This window comes from Gopherus flavomarginatus, chromosome 3 (assembly GCF_025201925.1).
Source record: "Gopherus flavomarginatus isolate rGopFla2 chromosome 3, rGopFla2.mat.asm, whole genome shotgun sequence".
In the NCBI taxonomy this organism is placed as follows: domain Eukaryota; kingdom Metazoa; phylum Chordata; order Testudines; family Testudinidae; genus Gopherus; species Gopherus flavomarginatus.
The window spans coordinates 260,722,262-260,745,171 of NC_066619.1; the positions used below are offsets into that span (position 1 = coordinate 260,722,262).

A 22,910-nucleotide genomic window follows, 5' to 3' on the forward strand; every position below is an offset into this window, starting at 1 on the left:
ACATTAGTGGCTGCCATTCAAGAAAGATCTTGGAGTCACTGTGGATAGCTCTCTGAAAACATTCATTCAATGTGCAGCGGCAACCAAAAAAGCTAACAGAACGTTAGGAATCATTAGGAAAGGGATAGGTAATAAGACAGAACATATAATGGCTCTATATAAATCCATGGTATGCCCACATCTTGAAAACTGCATGCAGATCTGGTCATCCCATCTCAAAAACAATATATTAGAATTGAAAAAGGTACAGAGAAGGGCAAGAAAAATGATAAGGGGTATGGAAAAGCTTCCCATATGAGGAGAGATTAAAAAGACTTGGACTTTCAGCTTCTAAAAGAGATGAGTAAGAAGGGATATGATTGAGGTCTATACAATCTTTACTTATGTGGAGAAAGATAATAAGGTAGTGTTATTTACTCCTTCACATAACACAAGAGCCAGGGATCACCCGATGAAATTAATAAGCAACAGGTTTAAAACAAACAAAAGGAAGTATTTCTTCATACAAAGGCCAGTCAACCTGTGGAACTCATTGCCAAAACTATAGTAGGGTTCAAAAAAGAACCAGATACGTTCATGGAGGATAAGTTCATCAATGTCTATTAGCCAGGATGGTCAGCTCACAATCTTATGCTCTGAGAGCCCCAGCCTCTGATTGCCAGAAGCTGGAAGTGGACGACAGGGGATGAATCACTTGATGATTGCCTATTCTGTTCATTCCCTCTGGGGCACATGGCATTGGCTACTGTCAGAAGACAGGATACTAGGCTAGGTGGATGATTGGTCTGACCCAGTATGGCCATTCTTATGTTCTAACATATGCAAAACATTTTCAGAGGCTGATGCCAAGGGATTTGGTTTAATGAGAACATAACAATAAACTTTATATTTAAACAGATTTTCACTTAAACACTGTAAGTACTTATTCAGAATTTACCATGTGAAATGAGTGGCCCAACATAATCGGTACATGCTCCCAGTTTAGTGAGAACAGGCCAGAATGCAATGGTTTAGTTCCATTTGATTATCATTCAGCTACATAAATGGGCTCTGAGTAAGTGAAGCTAAGAAAGAAATCTCTATCTTATCTGCCCATGTAAAGGTTGTTTTCCTTTGTCTCTACTATCAGATTTCTGAGTATGCTGCAGCCCAAGATTTGTTATAAATGAGCAGTTTTATCTTTCCAATCTAAAAGGAGATAAACAAAGAAAGCTCAAGCTTTAGATGAGGATGTCTGCATTACATTTTTAGGTGATCATTTTAATTTACATGGAGACATGGACAGTACATGATATTTGCACTCAGCCTGCATACATAGCTGATACAGGGAGATGTTGGTCTGTAAGTGATAAATTGAAGTATTGAATAAAATGGACAGTACATCATATTTACACTTTGCATGCACACATAGCTAATAAGGGGAGATGTTGGTCTGTGAGTGATAAATTGGAGGATTCCCATTCTAAAGGAAAGCTAGGACCAAGAAAGGGGATCTTGTAAAGGATGTTCACACCTGAACAATTAATCATGCTGAACTCTGTAAAACTAGCCCTTATGCCTCAATATCATGTCATGCATTCATAAAAAGTCACAATTCATTATATAGTCTTTTAAGCTAACACCTCTCATAATTATCTTATATTTATGTGAAGCCCTGAAGATAGCACTTAAGCAAGAGGAAAGCTTATGCAAGCTACCTGCTTTGATAAAGTATGTTGAATTTGAGTTAGCCTGCATGCTGCGTACTGTGTTCACACAACAGCACACTCACACTTTGTCTCTATTTTCATTCTGGGATGTATATAATGCAGAGTCGTTTAGGAAATAGAGGAAAATCTGAGCAAGGTAAGCCGCTTATTGTCTCCAACAGTGCCACGTGAAGGATTAACAACAAAACCCCCTTCCAACCCCCGATTTCAACATCTAGGAACTAAAGGCAAGACATTCTTGGGGAGGGTCTCTGACTCCCCAATTTACTGCCCTCGTGGGTTGGGTGAGCCTGAGTTTTCTGATGTTTGGGGTATGTGTTTCTGTAGCCTTGAGCTGGAACAGCAACAACAAACACCCATAGGAAAATTTGGATTCAGGTCCAAATCTGGATCCAAACTCTGCAACCTACTAACACCTTAACCACAAGGCCAACCTTAATCTTGTCTCTGCACAAAATGTACTATGGTTTTACTTACATTCTTCCTCAGTGAGATAGAAATCAATTGTGCATCTTTTACTTACAGTGTTTCCCAAATACTCCAAACTTTAAGTTCCTTATATTTCTAATCCATGGGGACCTGGAACATTAACAATCTTAATTTCTCTAGCTGTGCTTTCCCATAGCTGAATACCTTCATACAGCTCCTTACTAATAAACCCTCTCTATGGTACAGTGAATTCAATCTGTTCATTGTCACTGATCCAAGATCCTTATTGCTACACTACAGATCATCTACTCCTTATTGGTCAATACCAGAGCTGAACCAGTCTCACTTTTAAACCAATCAGCTAATTTTACCCCACACAGTTGGGAGGGACAAGAAGCTAGCTCTGCAGATACCCACAATCCCAGTTTTCCTCATCATTAAATTAACTCCAGCACAGACATGCCAACCCCGCAAAAAAAAAAAAAAAAAAAAAAAAAAAAAAGGGCAGAAATTGGGCTTGTTTTTGGCTTAATTGGCTTGTAAGTTGCTTGTTAGCTAGTTTTTGGCTTGTAGCTTGCTGCTTCTTTTTTTATCAGCTCCCAGAAACAGGGACAATTGGCGGGAGAGAGTCAGGGATGCACAGCAGGCCCACCACAGTCCCAGACTCCACACCGGGGGGATCTAGTCATATAGTGTGTTGGGTTCTTAGAGATTGGCTTGGTTTGGACTTGTTTTGAAATGAGATTAGCTTGATTTTTTGGCTTATTCTGAAAGTTGGGGTGATTATTTACCACATGAAAGTTGACAACTGTGCTCCAGCAGCACCTCCATCCACAGTTACATTACAAATTTCCTTTTTTAAGACAATGAAACTCTAATGTGCGTATGCAAGGTACATAATAATGAACAGCCATCATATGCTTCACTAAAAATGCAGCAGAAAAATGCTTTTCATTTCTATAGAACTACTTTGACTTACAGTGACCCACAGGTTCTTTGGTATTACAAGTGCCTACTGATTAGAACACAAACATGCATGAGTTGTAAACAGGTGTTTGTCATGAGGACAGTAAAATATATTCAGTCAGAAATGACCAGAGGATAAGACTTTCCACTGATAACACAGAGCAGTTGCTGCTACCTCATAGGAGCTGGCATCAGGCTTTTCGTCTTCAGGGAAATCACTAGAGGCAAATGATGAAGCTTCCTTTTTCGTTAAAGGACAACTAAATTGAACATTCATCTTCTCAGAAACCAAACCAGAAGAACCAACAGTCTGAACGCTGATTTGAAATGGCACAGAAAGATCCAGATTTTCTAAAATAGTCTGAAATGAGAGGAGATCTCCATTTTAAAACGAGCTTAAGTCATAGCACACGCAAAATAAGGGGGTAATGGGACAGGGTGAAATGGTATAAAGCAGTGTAAGTTTGGGACGTTCACATTACTCATGAGTGTCAAAACCACTCGTGAGTAATGCAGGTCATCCCAAGCTCATCCCAAGAAAGCCTTTGTGCCACCCCCCCCCAGTTCACATAATCTGTATATATCACATTACATAAGAAAACATTTTACACGTTTAAAAAGATTTTTAACTATCTTCTTCTCATCTTCCCCTTTTAGGGGGAGGGGAAAGCACCTATTGGCTGCCTGGATGCATAGGTGGGCCCCTGGAACCCAGCTGTAAAGGGCTCAGAGGGAGTCATAAAACTCTTTAAAAGAGCACTAAAAGAGCTTTTCCATTCCTAAAAAGTCACTGTTGTCAAGTCTGTGATCTCAGTCCCTTCTGGGGCTAGAAACTATTAGGTTGTTTTCTTATCTTGTTTTTTAATGGCAGCTGTTTGAAGTTGTTCAGTGGTCTGGAATGTTGAAATAAGTCCTCAGAGTAGAGTGCAGGCAAGGCAGTCAAAAGTGCACAATAAATTAATTTCTCACATGTCTCTGCAATTTAGCACATCTCTCCTCTTCCTAATGCACATTATCTACACATATGTGGTATATACATAAACAGGAAGACTAAGAAAAACTAATCCACATAATCAGTTCTGTTAAAAGAATTTCCAGTTGATTGACTACACTTGGAGTTGTTCATTACAAAACATGTTTAAAAGACCAAATAACCAAATGTTGCCAATTTATTGTCTACAGACAAAGCAGTACAGTATAGAAAAGTAAGCAATGATACCATACTAATCCTTCTGAGAAGCTTGTTTCTCACAGCATGTAGTTCATTTTACATTGAAGATGTACTTCAAAATATGTCCCTCGAACCACTTATATTTATAGCATAGTTGCTTATAAGTCTGAAAGCAACTTATACTTAAGATCCAACCCATAAGTTTTGTACCAGTTCCTTAACTTGTTCTGTACCTTTCCTTATATCTCTTTTGGATATTACACTTTAAACCAGTTGATCATGAAGGTACCTGTACTAGGACACAGAACAAATGTATCTTGCCTTTGACAGACTTTATATTTGCTAATGCCAAAAGCTACATTGAGCTTTACAAAGCGTATATCTCTTGACGCATGTGAATAAAGTGAACAGAGTTGTGGGAAAGAGAGATCATTCAGTTAACATAACTGGGCATAATACAATATTAATATGATATGCCTTACAGCTAGCATATAAATATTGGCTAATAGTCACTTAAGAAAAAATATACTATTTAATTTTTAAAGGCAATATGTTCACCAGAACACACAAGGATACTAAATACACAGTACTGTCTGGATATGTGGACTCTCTACTCAGACCCTATGCCACCAGCACTCCCAGCTACCTCTGTGACACCACTGATTTCCTGAGGAAACTACAATGCATTGGTGACCTTCCAGAAAACACCATCCTAGCCACCATGGATGTAGAGGCTCTCTACACAAACATCCCCCACATAGATGGAACACAAGCTATCAGGAACAGTATCCCTGATGATGCCACAGCACAACTGGCTGCTGAGCTCTGTGCCTTTATTCTCACACACAACTGTTTCAAATTTGATGACAATATATATCTCCAGATCAGTGGCACCGCTATGGGCACCTGCATGGCCCCACAATATGCCAATATTTTTATGGCTGACCTGGAACAACACTTCCTCAGCTCTTGTCCACTCACGCCCCTTCTCTACCTACGCTACATTGATGACATCATCATCTGGACCTGTGGGAAGGAGACTCTGGAAAAATTCCACCACGATTTCAACAGCTTCCACCTCACCATCAACCTCAGCCTGGACCAATCTACATAGGAGGTCCACTTCCTAGACACCACAGTGCAAATAAGAGATGGTCACATTAACACCACCCTATATCGAAAACCTACCGACCGCTATGTCTACCTTAATGCCTCCAGCTTCCATCCCGGGCACATCACACGATCCATTGTCTACAGCCAAGCACTGAGGTACAATCGCATCTGCTCTAACCCCTCAGACAGAGACCAACACCTACAAAATCTCCACCAAGCATTCTCAAAACTACAATACCCGCACGAGGAAATAAGGAAACAGATCAACAGAGCCAAACATATACCCAGAAGCCTCCTACTGCAAGACAAACCCAAGAAAGAAACCATCAGGACTCCACTGGCCATCACATAGAGTCCCCAGCTAAAACCCCTCCAAGCATCATCAGGGATCTACAACCCATCCTGGACAACGATCCCACACTTTCACAGGCCTTGGGTGGCAGGCCAGTCCTCGCCCATAGGCAACCTGCCAACCTGAAACATATTCTCACCAGTAACTGCACACCGCACCATAGTAACTCTAACTCAGGAACCAATCCATGCAACAAACCTCGATGCCAACTCTGCCCACATATCTACACCAGCGACACCCTCACAGGACCTAACCAGATCAGCCATACCATCACCGGTTCATTCACCTGCACGTCCACCAATGTAATATATGCCATCATATGCCAGCAATGCCCCTCTGCTGTGTACATCGGCCAAACTGGACAGTCGCTACGGAAAAGGATAAACGGACACAAATCAGATATTAGGAATGGCAATATACAAAAACCTGTAGGAGAACACTTCAACCTCCTTGGCCACACTATAGCAGACCTTAAGGTGGCCATCCTGCAGCAAAAAAACTTCAGGACCAGACTTCAAAGAGAAACTGCTGATCTTCAGTTCATCTGCAAATTTGACACCATCAGCTCAGGATTAAACAAAGACTGTGAATGGCTTGCCAACTACAAAACCAGTTTCTCCTCCCTTGGTTTTCACACCTCAACTGCTAGAACAGGGCCTCATCCTCTCTGATTGAACTACCTCATTATCTCTAGCTTGCCTGCATATATATACCTGCCCCTGGAAATTTCCACTACATGCATCTGACGAAGTGGGTATTCACCCACGAAAGCTCATGCTCCAAAACATCTGTTAGTCTAAAAGGTGCCACAGGATTCTTTGCTGCTTTTAAGGACAATTAAGATGTCTGGAAAGAGAGACATGTATGAAAAGCATGGCTGAATGCTCCATGATATTACATGAAACAAATTATTTGAGTCACATGTTCAGTTGATCTCTGCTGCCTAGCATGATAGCACTGGTCTCTGTATACGTTCAGTAATAACAGGAAATGATACTATGAAATTGCTGTCAATAGCTGACTTGGAATGAGATGGCGTTAAAACCCAATGATTGATGTTGAAATGACTAACCAGGAATCATGCTGGTGGAAGGAAGCTGACTCGGTCGCACCTGTGGTTATGAAAAGCCACAAAGCATCTGGTGGCATTTTTTCAAGAGGTGATAGGAGAGAAGCACAGAAACTCCATGTGGAATTAATGTGTGCTTGATGATGCGCATCATATATGATGTCCTGGGAACTGACCTTGCAGTGTCTTGCAACTCATAAGCAACCCAGCAGACCAGGTAAAACAAGCAACCATATCCTCAAAAGAATTTCAGGCAAATGATTTAAGAGATATATATGTAATACCAGGTACAATTATCTTGTTTCAAGTTCCTGCTCTTCACTCTAATACAACATCCAGTGATCATTTCTATTAGTTACATTGCTGCAAAAGGATGATGCTATGAAGAACTATCTTCAAAAATTATACTGTAATCAAGGAAATAACATACTCCCCATCACTGCACTGTCTACAAAATTATGCAGCCCAATGGTTTCTCCAAATTAAATACTGATAACAAATAATATCTTTTTAAAAAAAAAACTGCTTACCTTAGTGCAGGCTGAACTCATAACATATTTGTGAAATTCCCCATCTGTATATATCTGCAGTGTAATATAAAGTTCAGTTAAAGGTTAACGAGAAAATAAATAGCTTGTTTAAATTACCTAATGTCGGTTGTGGGGGCTATTTGGAAATTTACCTACTGTAGCTGTGAATTTTTAGATGCTTATTCAATCGTGATTTACATTTTACTACATTTCATTTAGGGTGACTTGATTAAGTGAGATTAAGAGGCACATACCCATGTACTGGCTCTCTGCCAATGATTTCCCCGGAGATCTATGATGTTGGCAACATGGAGGGTGTTCACATGGGTAACTGCCATTGACACTAGTCTATGAAAGAGTAACTTGTGTGCCAAAAAACTCCAGCCTTTAAACATATCGGGCCAAATCCTAAAGTCTTTGCACCGATTTTACTCTGGGCCAGATTTTAATGGGAGTTAACCTTCTTAAGCAATTTTGAAAATCTACTAGGTACCTATCTGCATCTTTAGGCACCTAAATACCTTTCCAAATCTGATCCTTAGTTCTTATTCAAGCAAATGCCAACTGAAACCACTGGCTAAGGGCTTGTTTATAATGCCCTGCAGTTCAGTTTATGAGGCTGTGAATTGCAGTGCACACTAACACACTGTGCAGTAACTGCCCTATGTGGTTGCTGCTGGTGCAAATTCAAAAGTTCCTAGCTCGTGTTAACAGAGTCCTGTTTGAAAGAGGACTACATTAAGGAGAACTAGGTAAAAATATTATCTAGGTACCTTTTAGTTCACTCCAGCAGTGTCCACAAAGGTCAGTTAGAGCTCAACAATTTGCAGCACTCTGCAATTCACACCTCCATAGTCTGCACTGCAGCGCAGTGTAGACGTACCCTAAGTAAGGACCACAAGCCATGTTCTGCCGCTCTTATGTGCCACAAGCAGTAATTGATTTCAGTGGGACTATTCAAAGAGTAAGGGGCTATTCAGCAAAAGATGGCGCTGAGCAAGGGTTTCAGGGTCTGGAGCATTGTTTTGCACGTGCCCCAGAGTTCCTGCAGGAGTACCACAGTGCAAAGACCTTACACAAAAAATCATCTTGGTTTTTTTTTTTCAAAAATTTCCAAAATCTAGTACATACACAATAGTAAAGTGGGAAATGTAAATAGCATTCCAAAACTACTGCCCTAAAGTTATGACACATGTAAGGTACAATTTAAGGCAGTTTCAAGTAAAGGCCACATATATAAAAATATATACTTATGTCTGCCATAAGCCTGCAAACTATATACTTACTGTACTTTGGAGACTGCACCTGCTCCTAGTGAAATCAAGAGGAGTTTTACCATTATCTTTAATAAGCCATGATCAAGTCCTTGGTCAGGAGATTGCAATCACATCCCTTTAAAAATTCAACAGTGAGCTCAGCCTATATATACATGAATTCAGGTGCATGCATGAATAAAAGAAATGTACGATAACTTATTACTCTCACAGAGACTACAGTAAGGGAGATGGAGAGGCAGGGACAGCATCTCTTTCAAAACTGATTAAGCATATAATTGATGTAGGAGAATTATTAATATTATACCATTTTAACTACAGAAAATGGGAACAAAATATACCATGCAGCCACAGGTCTTAAATGCATTTATCATTGATACAACTGGGATGATATATATTACACAATCACAAATTGACACTAGAATAGGCTTTCCAAAAGTCACTTCAAAGGGGAGTTGTTCATAGCTTTTTAAAGAAAAAAGATACAAATTTATACCAATTAGAATAATTGAATAATAGTTAATTGAGTTTATTCTTGCCAGGTTACAGTTCAACAGTTTTTTCAAATGATGGCAAATATAACGAAATTATATTCACCCCTTATTCTGGACATGTAACTCACATTAATATTACATGCTCTGACTGAGGTAGCATGTTATATTGCAGAGCATCATATGTTATTGACAACCAATGTCTTGTATATCCATGTATAACTATGGCAAATGAAATATTTTTCTTATTGTATAAGCATATTTTATATTTCTGATTAAAGCCATTTGCACCTTAGAATTATGAAGGGGAAAACTCCTTGCTATCTTCTTTCTCCTGAAATGAGTTAGCGAGAGAGGCAAAATGTATCACAACAAGTGGCAATTCAGCATCCAGAGAAAAACAAAGAACTGGAGCATGGAGACTGAAGTACCCTGTCCCTCTGAGAAGTACCTGCAGGTCTGGAGAAGCCTGCACTGTACTGCTGATCTGCTCTGCAGATATATAAAGGATTTCTATCTTCAGGGCTATCAATCTGGCACCTTGTACAAAAATTAAATTAACTTAAAAATAAAGTAAAATCAATGTCCCGCATTATTATGGGCCAGATTATGATATCTTTACTCATGCTGAGTAGTCCTTCACTTCTCAACTAGCCCTATTCAAAGGATGACCCAGTGGTTAGGGCACTAACCTAGGACTTAGAAAACTCAGGTTTAATTCCCTCAGCTACTACAGATTTCCTATGTGATTAAGACAAGTCACTTAGTATACCTCTCTGTACCTCAGTTACCCATCTCTAAAATGGGGATAATAGCACTGCCCCACCTCACAGGGGTGTTATGAGGGTAAATACATTAAAGATTGTGAGTAATGGGGGCTATAAAAATACCTACAATAGACAGATATTGAAATATTCAGCAAACCCAATGTAAGTGTAGCAGAATCAGGCTCCATTAATGTATCTGCAAAGTGCAGACAATGAGCTTTTCACAAGCATTGCAGAAGATACAAAATGAAGAATCTGAAACCTAAACTTCTGCAATTAATAACGACCCCTCACTATTTCTAGGTTCATTAAATGGGAATGTTAAGTTTAGTTAGACCCTTGAAAAAAATACTCTTAAATGTCATTTTAAAATGTTATGATATTTAAACAATATCAAGGCTAATACAGGAGAGCATATTATTTCTACTTGTTTTTTTTCTAAATTAAACTCAGTAGCTTTTGTGTCAATAATCTTTGAACAAGAATGTAAGATATGCCTTTGTAATAAAAATGACTTTATGGATTTTATTGAGTGTTTACAGATCAATGTGCTGTCCTAGGTAGCATCCAAATATTAACACTTTGAGTATTTGAAACAGAAAAAATTACGCATGTGGAAAAAAAAAACTACTCGGGAATATTTAAGAAATGTTTCCTATTTATCATGGCATAAAGCATTTTATGTAGAGTTTTTCTTTGTATTTAAACATACCCTGTATCCTGTAATGAAAGTTCCATTGCTACATCCTAATTCATCTACTACGGGTCTCTGCCAGCCAATCATCATGCTGCTATTTCCCACTGCTTTAATAATATAGACCGAACCAACTGGAGCAGGAGGTCCTAGAGAGAAAACATAAAAGTAATGCAGCAAGAAGTTTCTGTCCAACAGCTTTTTAAACCACTGACATAGCATGGTCCTAGCAGTGGTAAGCTACCTTTTGCTCTCCAACAACCACTAGGAAAAGGGTATTACATGCATACCTTAAATAGTATAAATTCTAGAGGGTATATGGAAACTGACACTCTATGTCTGTCCCTCCTTTTATTCCAAAAATATCATATCCTTAACAACAAAGTTCAAATGGGCTTGCAGACCTGGACAAAATAAAAGGGAGGTGAACCAGTTGCTCTCAACGGGGCATTATAAATAAAATGGAACGGACCAAGTCTAAAATGTTGTTATGAACAAACGTTGTACGCAGTGTTGGTCCTAGGATATTAGACAGACAAGGTGGATGAGGTAATATCTGTTATTGGACCAACTTCTGTTGGTGACAGAAACAAGTTTTTGAGCTCACACAGAGCTCTTCTTCAGGTCTGGGAAACATACTCAGTGTCACAGCTAACTAACAGATGAAACAGATTGTTTAGCATAAATAGTTAACATATATTTCAAGGGACCATTCAAGGTGCAGTGGCCAAGTAACACCCCTCCAATCATAGGGAGGAAAGGAATGGGGGGGAAGGGAGGGCAGAGGCAGCTAGAGGCAACTGTTATGAACAAGTGCAATTTCACTGTCAGATAATGACAGACCCAGCACTTCCTGGCAACCAATCCAAGTCTGGAATTTCAGAAAGCTCTTGACACCACACAGAATGGCCAATATGGTTAAAATTGTTATAGGCCCAAATTGTGGCTTCCTCATAGACTAGTTAATGCCACTCTCCTCCACTGTTAAACACTTTTCACAATGCTGTTCCATTCCTGTATTGTCAACCTTATTGAGAAACATGCAGTTGAGTGGAACGGAGCAGATGGTACTTTGAGCCCATTCCTACTTTCCTTGTGCACAGAAAACACCCATTAATATTAAGCAGGAGCTGGTCCTTTGCTTCTTTTCACTTGGTTAGAGAGAGAAGGGGGTTAATCTTTATAGCCCCAATTCAGCAAAGCATTTCAAGTAAATGCTTAACTTTAAGCAAGTGAGTAATTTCATCCCTAGTCAGAAAAGCTCTCAAGTTGCATTATAAACTTAAGCACATGCTTAAGAATTTTGATGAACTGGGATCTATGTTTTTATTATCAAAATTTGCTTAATTTTTTATAATTAATTATTATTAGTAGTATCACTATAAGTTCCCTTCTTATTTCTCTATCTCAGGCAATCAGAAAAGCTTTGTTACTCATCTTTGTTCCTAATTATATCCAGTAACTAGCTTTCCACATTGAAAGCTGCATAGTCTGTAACCATTTTGATCGAACTGTTGAGTAATGCATGCTCTATTTGATTACTTCAATGAAGAATGGTTAAAGGAGATTCCTATTTAACAGTCAAGCAGTAGAAATATCAAGGAGAAAGCAAGATGAAATTGTAGAATATACAGCAAACCTGATAATGCCTGAGAAAGAGAGCTGACAAACCCTCAGTGTATTAGTTGGAAAAAGTGGCACTTTTTATCAGAGGAGTCTGATCCTGCAACCATAATAATGAATGACAGAACTCCTCTGTGCTTACATAGGAGCAAAAGCAGGACTTAAAAATGTAGTTGCACTTAACCCTCAAAGGCCTAATTTAGGATAGATAAGAGAGAAGGGCAGATGAGATCATATGAAACACTAAAGCTAGAAGCCCATATTTGAACTCTGAGGAGCTGAAAGAGAGGGTACTCTGAGCCTGGCTTTACCTTTGACTCTGAAATTCACTTCCCCATTAGTGTGAAACTGAATCTGAGTCAATGACCTTCAGGGCTAGTTTTAAGGCCTATCTAATCGCTCAGGCCTAGATCCTTGGCGTCTGTTCTGGCTGCTTTGCCCTGAAGCAGCACAACGCAGCTGGAGAGCTCTCCAAAAGAGGTCGCTGAGGAGTCCCATGACACACAGGAATGCTAAATGATATGAAGCAGCCTCTGGCAAATGGAGGTCAGCTGGCACAGAGAAGCAGGCCCATTCAGAACCATAGAGAGTAGCTCTTCTAACCCCTATTTATTGTTATCTTCCCCCTCACCTTTCATCTAGCATTGTCTATGATTTGTCTAGCAAACGGCAAGGCCCTTGAGGCCAGGAACTTATCTTTTCACAAGGTTCACACCTCCCAAATACAGAAGAGTTTGGTTGTGAGCTGGAATTAACCCCAGGGCTGTACTTTATCCTTTTTAAATTTAAGAAGGGGTGGGGGACAAAAAACTGGCCATTAAACTAGTGCCTGAAATTCTGAATGAAGACGATTTGGGGGCATCATTTTCGGTGCCTAGAAGCATGAATTGACCATAAATAGCAGGCTCCAGATTCAGTGTTCTGGTTGTGGCCATTTTGAAAATTTGGTCAAAGATGCCAACAGTTAACAAGACCTACCTTTGTTGGCTGCTAGACAGAGCCAGGCATATATTTTATGTGTACAAGTGGAATGCTGTTTATTTGTGAAAGTAAATTTGGTATAAGAAGTGCTTCAGGAAACACAAGAGTATTTGTCTAATATGTATCGTGCCAATTTCCAGGCAAGAAATTTAAAAAACTGGCTATCTGCTGTCCCCAGATACCTCTAGGATACGCCAGCTGAATACTTAAAGGATGCAACTGCCTGGGAAAGCATAAATCAAGCTTCAAGGAAATTATTGCTAAAACTGCAGCATCAGTTGCCTGAATGCTGTCACCATCAATCTACCCAAAGCATGACCTTGGTACTTCCACAGATGTTGGCCTATCGATTGAGCTGAGCTCGTTAGGCTGACTGCACTACCTGTGTATTGATGTCTTCATTACATTTTACCTTTCTCTGTTTTCATATTTTTGTGGTATAAATTAAACAGAAAGAGTCTGTACATTTGTGTGAATTATGACTCCAGGGCAGTGACAACAGGATTCACGTCCAGGAGAAACTATGGGATCATGCTTTTTATTGCATGTTCCATTTGCACAAACAAAGTGCTGGGCATGGCTAAGAGAGAAAAATGCAAAGGAACCATTCGCAATTCCCTGATCGTAGGGCAATTTTGGGCATGTCTACACAGCAGTTGATTTAATTAATTGTGGTGTAGATGTTCGGACTCGGGCTGGAACTCAGGATCTAGGAACCTGTGAGGGAGGAGGGTCCCAGAGCTCAGGCTGCAGCCCAAGCCCAAAAGTCTATACCACAATTAAACAGCCTCTTAGCCCATATCCCACAAGCCCGAGTCAGCTGTGAGTGTCTAACTGCAGTGTAGACATACTCTTTCTGCTGGCCCATACCCAACATAGTTAAGGAACCATTATATTGACAGGAATTGCTGAAGCACAGTGCATTGAATCCACACTCGCTTCTGTTCTTGGTATGTCCCCACTCAGAGCAGCTTTCCAGTCCTTTTGTGATGTTCTAGTGGCAGAGGGGGCCAAAACAGGTGCCAAGATCATGGCCCATAATATCTATGTTCACCAGAAGGGGGCCCCTATGTAAAGATCATCTTGACCACTTGATTAATTAGTGCATATGAAGCTGAACCAGAGGTGAAAGTAAGCCGGGCCGCTCCTGTACGGCATACCTGCAAGAGCCGATGCGCCATACTGGGGTGGCCCGGCTTCCTCAGGCAGCGGCTGGAGCCCCGGCCCTTTAAATTGCCACCAGAGCCCCGGTGCTGGAGCCCTGGGATAGCAGTAGCGGGGCTCTGGGGGTTATTTAAAGGGCCGGTGCTCCCGCTGCCTCTACTGTCCTGGGCCCTTTAAATAGCCGCCGGAGACCCGCTGCCGCTACCTCAGGACCCCGGGGGCTATTTAATGGGCCAGGGCAGTAAAAGCAGAGGGGTCCTGGGCCATTTAAATAGCCTTCCAGAGTCCTGGAGTAGCACCGGGGCTCCAGGGGCTATTTAAAGGGCGCGGGGCTCCTGCTGCCTCTGTGGCCCCTGCTGCCTCTGTGGCCCCAGCCCTTTAAACCACTGCTGGAGCCCCCAGCTGCCGCTGCTACCCCAGGGCTCCGGCAGGCTCCAGCAGCTATTTAAAGGGCCCGGGGTGGTAGAGGCAGGGGATCCCAGGCCCTTTAAATAGCCCTCAGAGCCCTGGGGTAGCAACGGCAGCTGGGGGCTCCGGCAGCGGTTTAAAGGGCCAGGGCCATAGCAGCAGCTGAGCCCTGGGCCCTTTAAACTGCTGCCGGAGCCCCCAGCTGCAGCTGCTAACCCAGCGAGAGAGGGGGAGGGCACTTACCCGTACAGGGCAGGCCAGGGCTGGCTCTGACCCCCCCCATCCCCGCCCCTTCTGCCCGAGGCCACGCCCCTTCTGGGGCCAGAGCCAGCCCCAAGCCAGCCCTATACCAGTAAGTCCCTATTTCTACTTTCATCACTGAGCTGAACACACAAGTAAATTAGTGTAATATAATTGATTGTCTCTCCCTCTAGTTATAAATTCATCCTGCTTTCTACTAAGGCCTCTGTAGAAGTGGAAGTAGAAAAGAGGCTCAGACTTTTGCATTTCTTGTTAACTCCTGGTGTTTGTCTGCTCAGCTAACCTGTGTCTGTGTGATGGAAAGGGCTTATCAATCCATCTAACTGCTCACCCTCACTCTCGGCTACTGGCTCGTTCCTTTACTCTGTCACTCTCTTGTCATTGCACAGTCAAGTATAAAAAGTTACTGTACGATGGCAAAATTTAGGTCCAATCAAATACAACTGTAGGTTAAAATACATATTTAAAAAAATAAAATTTTCCTCAACCCAGTTTTACAATTCATTAAGCTAATGGCCTTCCTCTGTTGTTGAACATCCCCAATCCTAAAATAAAGAAGATGGGAGAAAATATCACAATAAATCACTCACCCTCCCCTTTTCTCTGCGGGAAAAGGTCCTTCTGGAATCTCTCTTAGCCATTCCCATCAGCAAAGTCTCCTAGACTGCATATTTAAAGCTAAATTTATAAAGGGCATGGCCAGATTTACTAAGGTAGGGAAGGGATTTATTATTCTGTTCCCAAGTCTGTCTGGAAGGACCTGTCTGCTTTTTAAAACCCTGGAAGTTGGTACATAACAAATAATAATGATTTACACTTATATGGTGCTTCTTTATCCAGGTATGTCAAAGCTTTTTGCAAACTCTAAGCCTCAAAGCACTTCTCTAGGACTAAAAGATTGCATATCATTTTGCAGTTCTGTACTATGGCACAGAGATGTAAATGCCTTACTCAAGATCCTACACCAAGTAAAGGAGAGCCAATAGGAGAATGGAAGAGTTTTGATTCCCAGTCCCATGCTATACCATACCCCTCTCCTGAGATTTAGGTGGGTTTTCTTCCCCTTTCCAGAGGCATACTGGCTATTCCTTATTTCATACTATTGTTTTCTTTAGTCCTGATAAGTGTTGTTGCCTTCGCTGGCTAACAGAGTATTATCACTTGACCTCACTGAAATCAGCTATCAATTGAGCAATGCGTGGCAGTTCCATGGAGCAAGGTCAGTGTATTCCCTCTCTTATCTTGCACCTTTCACAACAGCATCTAGAATAATATGGACAGTGCAACTATGACGCGGAGTTCAGCTGGAAGAGTGAAAACACAGTATCTCTGCATACTGTTTACATCATCTGTGCCATAAATATCAAAATTAAGTCTATGTTTAAGTCAACCCCTCTAAGCTGCCCACATGCTGCAATCAAGCCCTTGCACATACAGATGACCATGATATTCTTAAGAGCACCGTGTGGTTTAAAATGTAGATTTCAAAATCAGTTATTGGGGCTGCTTTTAGGATCTTCCCCATGCCCTGCAACGGGGCAGCAGATCTAAGAGTTTCTTTCCATCCTTAACATGTGTGAATCCTGAATTGTCAGCAAAAGACACTACATAGTAAAGACCTAAGGAATTTTTTCTCTCAAATCTTGTTTCAGCTCCATCACTCTTGATTATTTGTGAGGGCCAAGTTATTCCCAATGCCTCTGTGAACCAGCTACTCCTGAGGGAATTCTGTGCCACTGCACATGCACAGAATTTATGACCCCCACAGATTTATTTGCTGCCCTGCAGAAAAGTGACTTACAAGTAAGCAAAGGGAAGCCACAAGAGCAGTCATGCAACCCTCCCCAGCAGTATGTTGCAAGGGCCCAGGACAGCTGGCAGAGAGGCAAATCACTGTGGGGCAGGAGGAGGGACTGAGGAAGACCTGGTTGGTGGCTCCTACCCTGCGCTGGGCTCAGCGATTGGTCCCAGCTAGGCTGGGGAGGATGGGACTTCCCCTTGCCTTGCACAGCATCTGGGACTGGGTCAGACCCACCCCTAGATTTCTGCCCAGCTTAAGGAAGATCTGCAAACTCTCCGCAGCTGCAGGGGGAGGGATCCCTATACAGGGAGATGCTCCTCCATTCATCCAACCCCTGTGCATCCAAGACTCCATTACCCAGACTCTCCTGCCAAGCCTCACCCCCTTGCACTCAGAACCCCTCGATGGGCTCCACTCCCCCTGCACCTGGATCACTGAGACAAGCCACTTGCACATGGATCTCCACTCCACCAAGCCCCAACCAGCTGCATCTGGACCCCTCAATGAGCCCCCACACCCATGCCCCCTTGCCAAGCTCTATCCTATGCACACCTAGACCCCCCCTACCACTGAGCCCCAACCACCTTCACCTGGACACCCCTACAGAGTCCCATTACAGTTGCACCCAGAACCCCCCAACAAGCCACTCTGCATCCAGAACCCCCCATACCTGGATCCCCCACTGAAACACCCAAACCAGATTGCCCCACACAGAACCCTCTCAACCCACACCAAGCCCCTCCACACTTAGATCCTTCTGTGTTGAGCCTGCCTGGCCACACCTGATGCACCTGGCACAGAGAGGCAGGGCCAAGGGGTATGTCTGGGGCAGGCCCAGTCCTCACGTTGTGTCAGGGTTGGATGCAGCCTAACCACTGAGTCCATGTCCCTGGAGGAGCTGCACAATGATCTCCCGCCTCTGTGCAGCCAGTGGCCTGTGCTCTCCAGTGCCATGCTGGACCTTCCACCTTTATTTGACAATACAATATGTAGAGTTTTGCAGAATATTGTGTGCAGAATCTTTTTTTTTTTGTGCAGAATACCCTCAGGAGTAACCAGCAGATGTAGGCAGGGGAGGCAAGAAATATAGGAACATCACTTCTGCAGTGTCATTACCAACTTCCCCTGCAAAAGCCTCTCTGCAGGATTTAGGTTCAGTTATATGGAAAGCTGGAAGATGGCATCCTAACTGACCAGGAATTCTCATCTAAATAATAAATACTGTCTGGACTGCGGAAACTCTCTGACAGGTGTTCCAGAAGCAGTCACTGAGGAAGGAACACACTGGAGCACAGGCTCAACAGAGAGTGTGTTTCTAGTGTGTTGTCCTATGGGCAGGGTAGGTGGCAGCCCTGGCACACAGTGTGGGTGTTCCCAACCTCTGGCAGATCTACACAGATTCAGGTCCTTTCCCTTTTGGTGTCTGTGTGGTGTAAACCCAACCTTCATGCCCGTAAAACAAGACGAATGACACTGCGTACAAACTTGAAGACTTCTTTCCTCTGCACAGGAATAACCCATAGAAGGAGAGATAACAGTACAAGGCAGTGAGTTCTCTAGTCCTTTGTGCTATTGGAGACACTGGTTCTCTCAAAGTAATGGTGAGGAAGTAGAAGAAATTTAATAATGATGCTACTTCCTTTTCTAACCCATTAAGAGCTTATATTGTAAGATGATGGGTGCTATAGAAAATCCTTAGACAGATCAAACTGTCATACACCATTGCAAACAGCAAAAGCCTGTCTGGATGAAATCTCCAAAGAGCACACAAATAGGCCCAAGCGCTCTTGGAAAGGAAAGAAAATTAGGAGATTTACAATAATCGTATTTAAACACGAAGTGCCATCCCATCTGCAACAGGGATCAAATGAGAGTTTACTATGAATTGAATAATCAAATATTAATTCTGTTTGCTTTCTGTTGCAGTTAAAGCTACTTTTAGAGAAATAAATAAAAAAGAACTCCATAGCTGTCCAAAAGTAATATGCTGGTAATGAACATCAGCGCTTTCTTTCTTTGTTAAATGAGAAGAGTTATCATGCTGAATTTTAATAAAATATTCCAGATTATTAATAAACAATGTGTGTTCTTTACATGGGTTTTTCATTATACATCTATATGGCTAGGAAATCATACACACTGAATGAGAATCCCCTGCCTGGCAACATCTATTCCTTTCTTTTGACCATCTTTTTTCAAGGTGTTCTTCCATAGCTAGGGCCAGTTGAGCCCTTGCATATATGCCTCCCATTGCTATATCCATACTGCATAATCTCTTCCATTTACCTAAAGAATAGGTTTTTTAGATCATGAATTTTAGAATTTGATGATTCTGGGACAGAAAGTTTTTTTGGGCGGGGGGAAGGGGGAAGAATCTAAACAGTGAGGTGCAAAAAAAAAAATCTTTGGAGAATATAGAGAGGCTACAAACAAACATTTAAAAGACCTCTTTGTTCTAACATTTATTCAATATGTGCTTTTTAAAATGTGCAAATAATCTATCTATAAGGAAAGCCAAAACAGAATATTTCTGGCCATTAAAAGGGCCACATTGGTCCTTATCCAAAACCAAACAGATAGCATTATCCAAAAACACTAACCAAGGGAATAGGGGCTATAGTATAGAGTGCACTACATTAATATCTGAAATAACTGTCATTTATGTCACAGTGTAAAATTTTCTAACCAGTGAAAATGATAGTACAAGAGCAGCTCAGGCATGTTTCTCCAAAGCATCTGCAGCTACAGTTCATATCATAAATACAACTACCACAATACATGTCAGAGCCTCACTGCAAAACACATATTCCCTGGATCAGCAGTGGATTCACTAGAAAATTAACAATGTTACAGTTTGAAGAGCACTTACAATCCATTATTGATAGGGTGGATGGAATGGAACCCTGGATCACTAACTCTTTGCCTCACCAGCTCCCCACATTTACACATTCTTCCTCCTAATCATCCTGCTTTTCGGGACTCCCTTATCTTCCTCCACCAAGCACCCCCAGACTCTGAGTTGGATCATTCCTCTCAGTTTGTCTCCCCTTATCGGGTTGAAAAACGTCTCTGGATTTCTCACCTCTGTGCTGGGCCTGCCAGGCCTAAACCTCTAGAAACTCTCTCTATAATGTATCCTCAATTATGTTCCCTACCACTGGAATTCCTGCGTAGATTTTCTTCATTCGTCACAGATTTCTTATGTGCAATCTAGACTGTGGTGGGTTGCACTCACCCCTGAGAGTGCCCCCCAGGATCTGGGCCTGGTGCTGCCATTCTCTTCAGCTCACAGCACCCCATACAGTGGTCAGCCTATCTCCAAGGATCTTCTGTGGCTCAGCCCTCTGGCTGGGTCACACAGTTCAACCCCCTTCCAGGGCACAACTAACTCAAACAGAATAAGTTCCTGGCCCTTCAAAGAATTCAGTCAGCAGAGTTCCTTCTGCATTCCTGCAGCCACTGTGGCCAGCAATAGGCCCTAACCTGGCCCTTTGGCTGTGACCTTGCTAGGAGCAGACAGCTCCTTTTATTTTGGCCTCCAGGGCTTTGATTTGCTATTGCTGAGCCCCAGCCCTTCTAGTTGTGGAGGACCAGATGTCAATGGTTCCCAAAATGACTCCTCCCAAGATGCTTCTCTAGGCAAGGCTAAAGCTCTAATAATACTTGCTGCTCTTTTCCTCTCAGAAAGCTGTTTCCTGGGGCAGGGTACAGAAAAGCAGTGGGTCATGAAGGCCTGGTATGCCCTGCCACATAGATTATAACATTGTTCTTTGTAGGCATCACCCAAACAGTCTGATGTGGGACTCAGGTCAGAACCCCATCCAAGCAGGAGCCCAAGAAGCACTGAGAAAGTGATTCTCACAGCTTCTGAACAGGGTGTGGGATACATTTTGTTCCATTGTACTTTGGGGAAATGGAAGATAAGCTCTGCGGTGAGCCATATTTCCATTTTCTCTGCAATGGAAACCTACTGACTGCAAATAAGATGGGATTTGTGGCTTTTCCGGCTGGATGCCTGGGACATTGCTCTGTCTGGCAAGAGTCCTCAATGGAGGTAGGTAAGTAGTAGATAAAAAATGGATTTTCAGGAAGGGTTTGGGCTAAAGGCTCACTCCTCCATTCCCTCAGCTCCAGGATTTGTGGATTCATTTGGATTATTTATTCTTATTATTCATTTTATGTTGGGCACTCAACTCAAGTACACAGCATAAACATTTAGAACTTAACGCTACACAGAGAGGATTCAGATATTGCACATATAAATGCAAAGTAAAATGTATGGCACAGGGCAACCAATTCCATTAATGACAGCACCACCAAGTCAGCCCTGTTTGTTCACAGGAGCACTTAGCTCTTTATCATGAGCAGGACTGCAGTTAAGCCCTTGTCTGGCTATAGCAAAAGAAAAACAGGAGACACTGATATGGATTTAATCAGGCTGCAACTTTAATATTAGAGGTCTGGGACTACCTATCAGATAAAAGTGTACAGTGCAGGCAACTCCATGTTCATTCGAATAACTACTTACAGCTTCCACCAGCCCCTTTTTATTTTCCATCTAGGTCCACCAGCCAACCCATGGCTTGGACCTTACCATCCACCCCCTCTCCCATCATAGGAGGGTTAAGGTGGGCTAAAAGAAAGAGGGGTTGGCTCCCTGCTGTACTATTCATAGGCGCCTCACCTTCCTCCCCCCCCCCCCACACACTCGTTTCATTCTTTTAACAAGCACCTCCTTTACCAGGCCATTTATCTGGTCACTGGCTGCCTGCCAATGTACCACCTGTACTGGACATCTGCCCTGCAATTACAAAGTAAGTTGTGACATACAGCCTAACCATCCTTTTTTCCTCATCATAATAGATCCTCCCTGACACTCGCTGTGAAGAAGGTGAAAAAACCTCACTCCACAAAGCCGATATGGTGGTGAGGGAAAAATTCCTTCCCAGTCACCTTACAACCGAGCAACTAGTGCAATGCCCACAACAAGTCCTAACCCAACCTGATATTCGCACCTCAGGATGAGGGAGGGTGGGTGCTGCCCTGCCTGCTGCATGGAGAAAGGACTTCCAATGCCAGGGCTTGCACCTTTTAAAGCCTTCCTGCTCTCACATTCCCAGGGCACGAGTCAGCACCGCAAAGCTGAGCATCACCCACCTTTCTGTAGCAGTTTCTGATCTTTCTCCCCCCTCCCTCGCCACAAAGCACTGCTATCTCCTTTCCCTCCCACAGTGTGGTCAATCCCCTTAGGCCTGGTCCACACTACACAGTTAAATCGATTTAAACAGCTTTAAATCGATTTAACTCTGTACTCGTCCACACTACAAGGCACTTTAAATCGATTTTAAGGGGTCTTAAAATCGATTTCTGTACTCCTCCCCAACGAGAGGAGTAACCCTAAAATCGATATTACTATATCGATTTAGGGCTAGTGTGGACGGAAATTGAAGTTATTGGTCTCATTCCTTTAATGTAGCTACCCAGAGTGCACCGCTTCGGAAATCGATGGTAGCCTAGGACCATGGACGCACACCACCGAATTAATGTGCCCTAGTGTGGACGCATAAAATCGATTTTATAATATCGGTTTTATAAAACCGGTTTTAGTAATTTTGATTTTATGCTATAGTGTAGACGTGGCCTTAGACATGCCAATTGTCTCTCCAAGCCTTTTTTAACCTGCATTCTTGAAAGTAAATGGGTGTACAGAGGGCTTAGATTTACTATACTTACCATATAACCTCATGTGAATTCATTTGTGGCCTCCACTTGCACTTATGCTGGAGTAAAGCTACCTTGCACAAGGCCTTAGTAGTAAGTGACAACTGTTTGAGAAAGATTGAAGCTGAACAAAACTCCAGATACAAGAAACAGCTGTACTAAATTTCCTATTTTATGCTGAATCAGCACATTTGGAAGCAGTACTTGCTCTCACTGATCAGTGTGGGTGGGGTTGTCTTCTGATACAGCAATTTAGCAGCAGCAAAGCTATTTTAATTAAGAGCAATTCCATGGGTAAGTTTCCAAGTGATCAGAGGCTGATCAGCCATTCTTCCTTATGGCAAATTATTAAAAAAACAACCAGAATACAATCATATTTACTTACA

At 42.3% G+C, this 22,910-nt stretch overlaps 1 protein-coding gene across 1 annotated transcript in view; it reads right to left on the reverse strand.

Annotated features, from left to right (window-relative positions):
- Positions 1-22,910, reverse strand: part of C3H4orf50 (chromosome 3 C4orf50 homolog) — an 84,966-nt gene that overhangs the window by 13,964 nt on the left and 48,092 nt on the right. The window contains exons 12-14 of the mRNA XM_050945513.1: positions 10,584-10,714; positions 7,340-7,393; positions 3,280-3,465 (exon numbers count right to left, since the gene is read on the reverse strand). Coding sequence (XP_050801470.1) covers positions 3,280-3,465; positions 7,340-7,393; positions 10,584-10,714 — 371 coding nt within the window. The remainder of the gene's footprint in view (positions 1-3,279; positions 3,466-7,339; positions 7,394-10,583; positions 10,715-22,910) is intronic.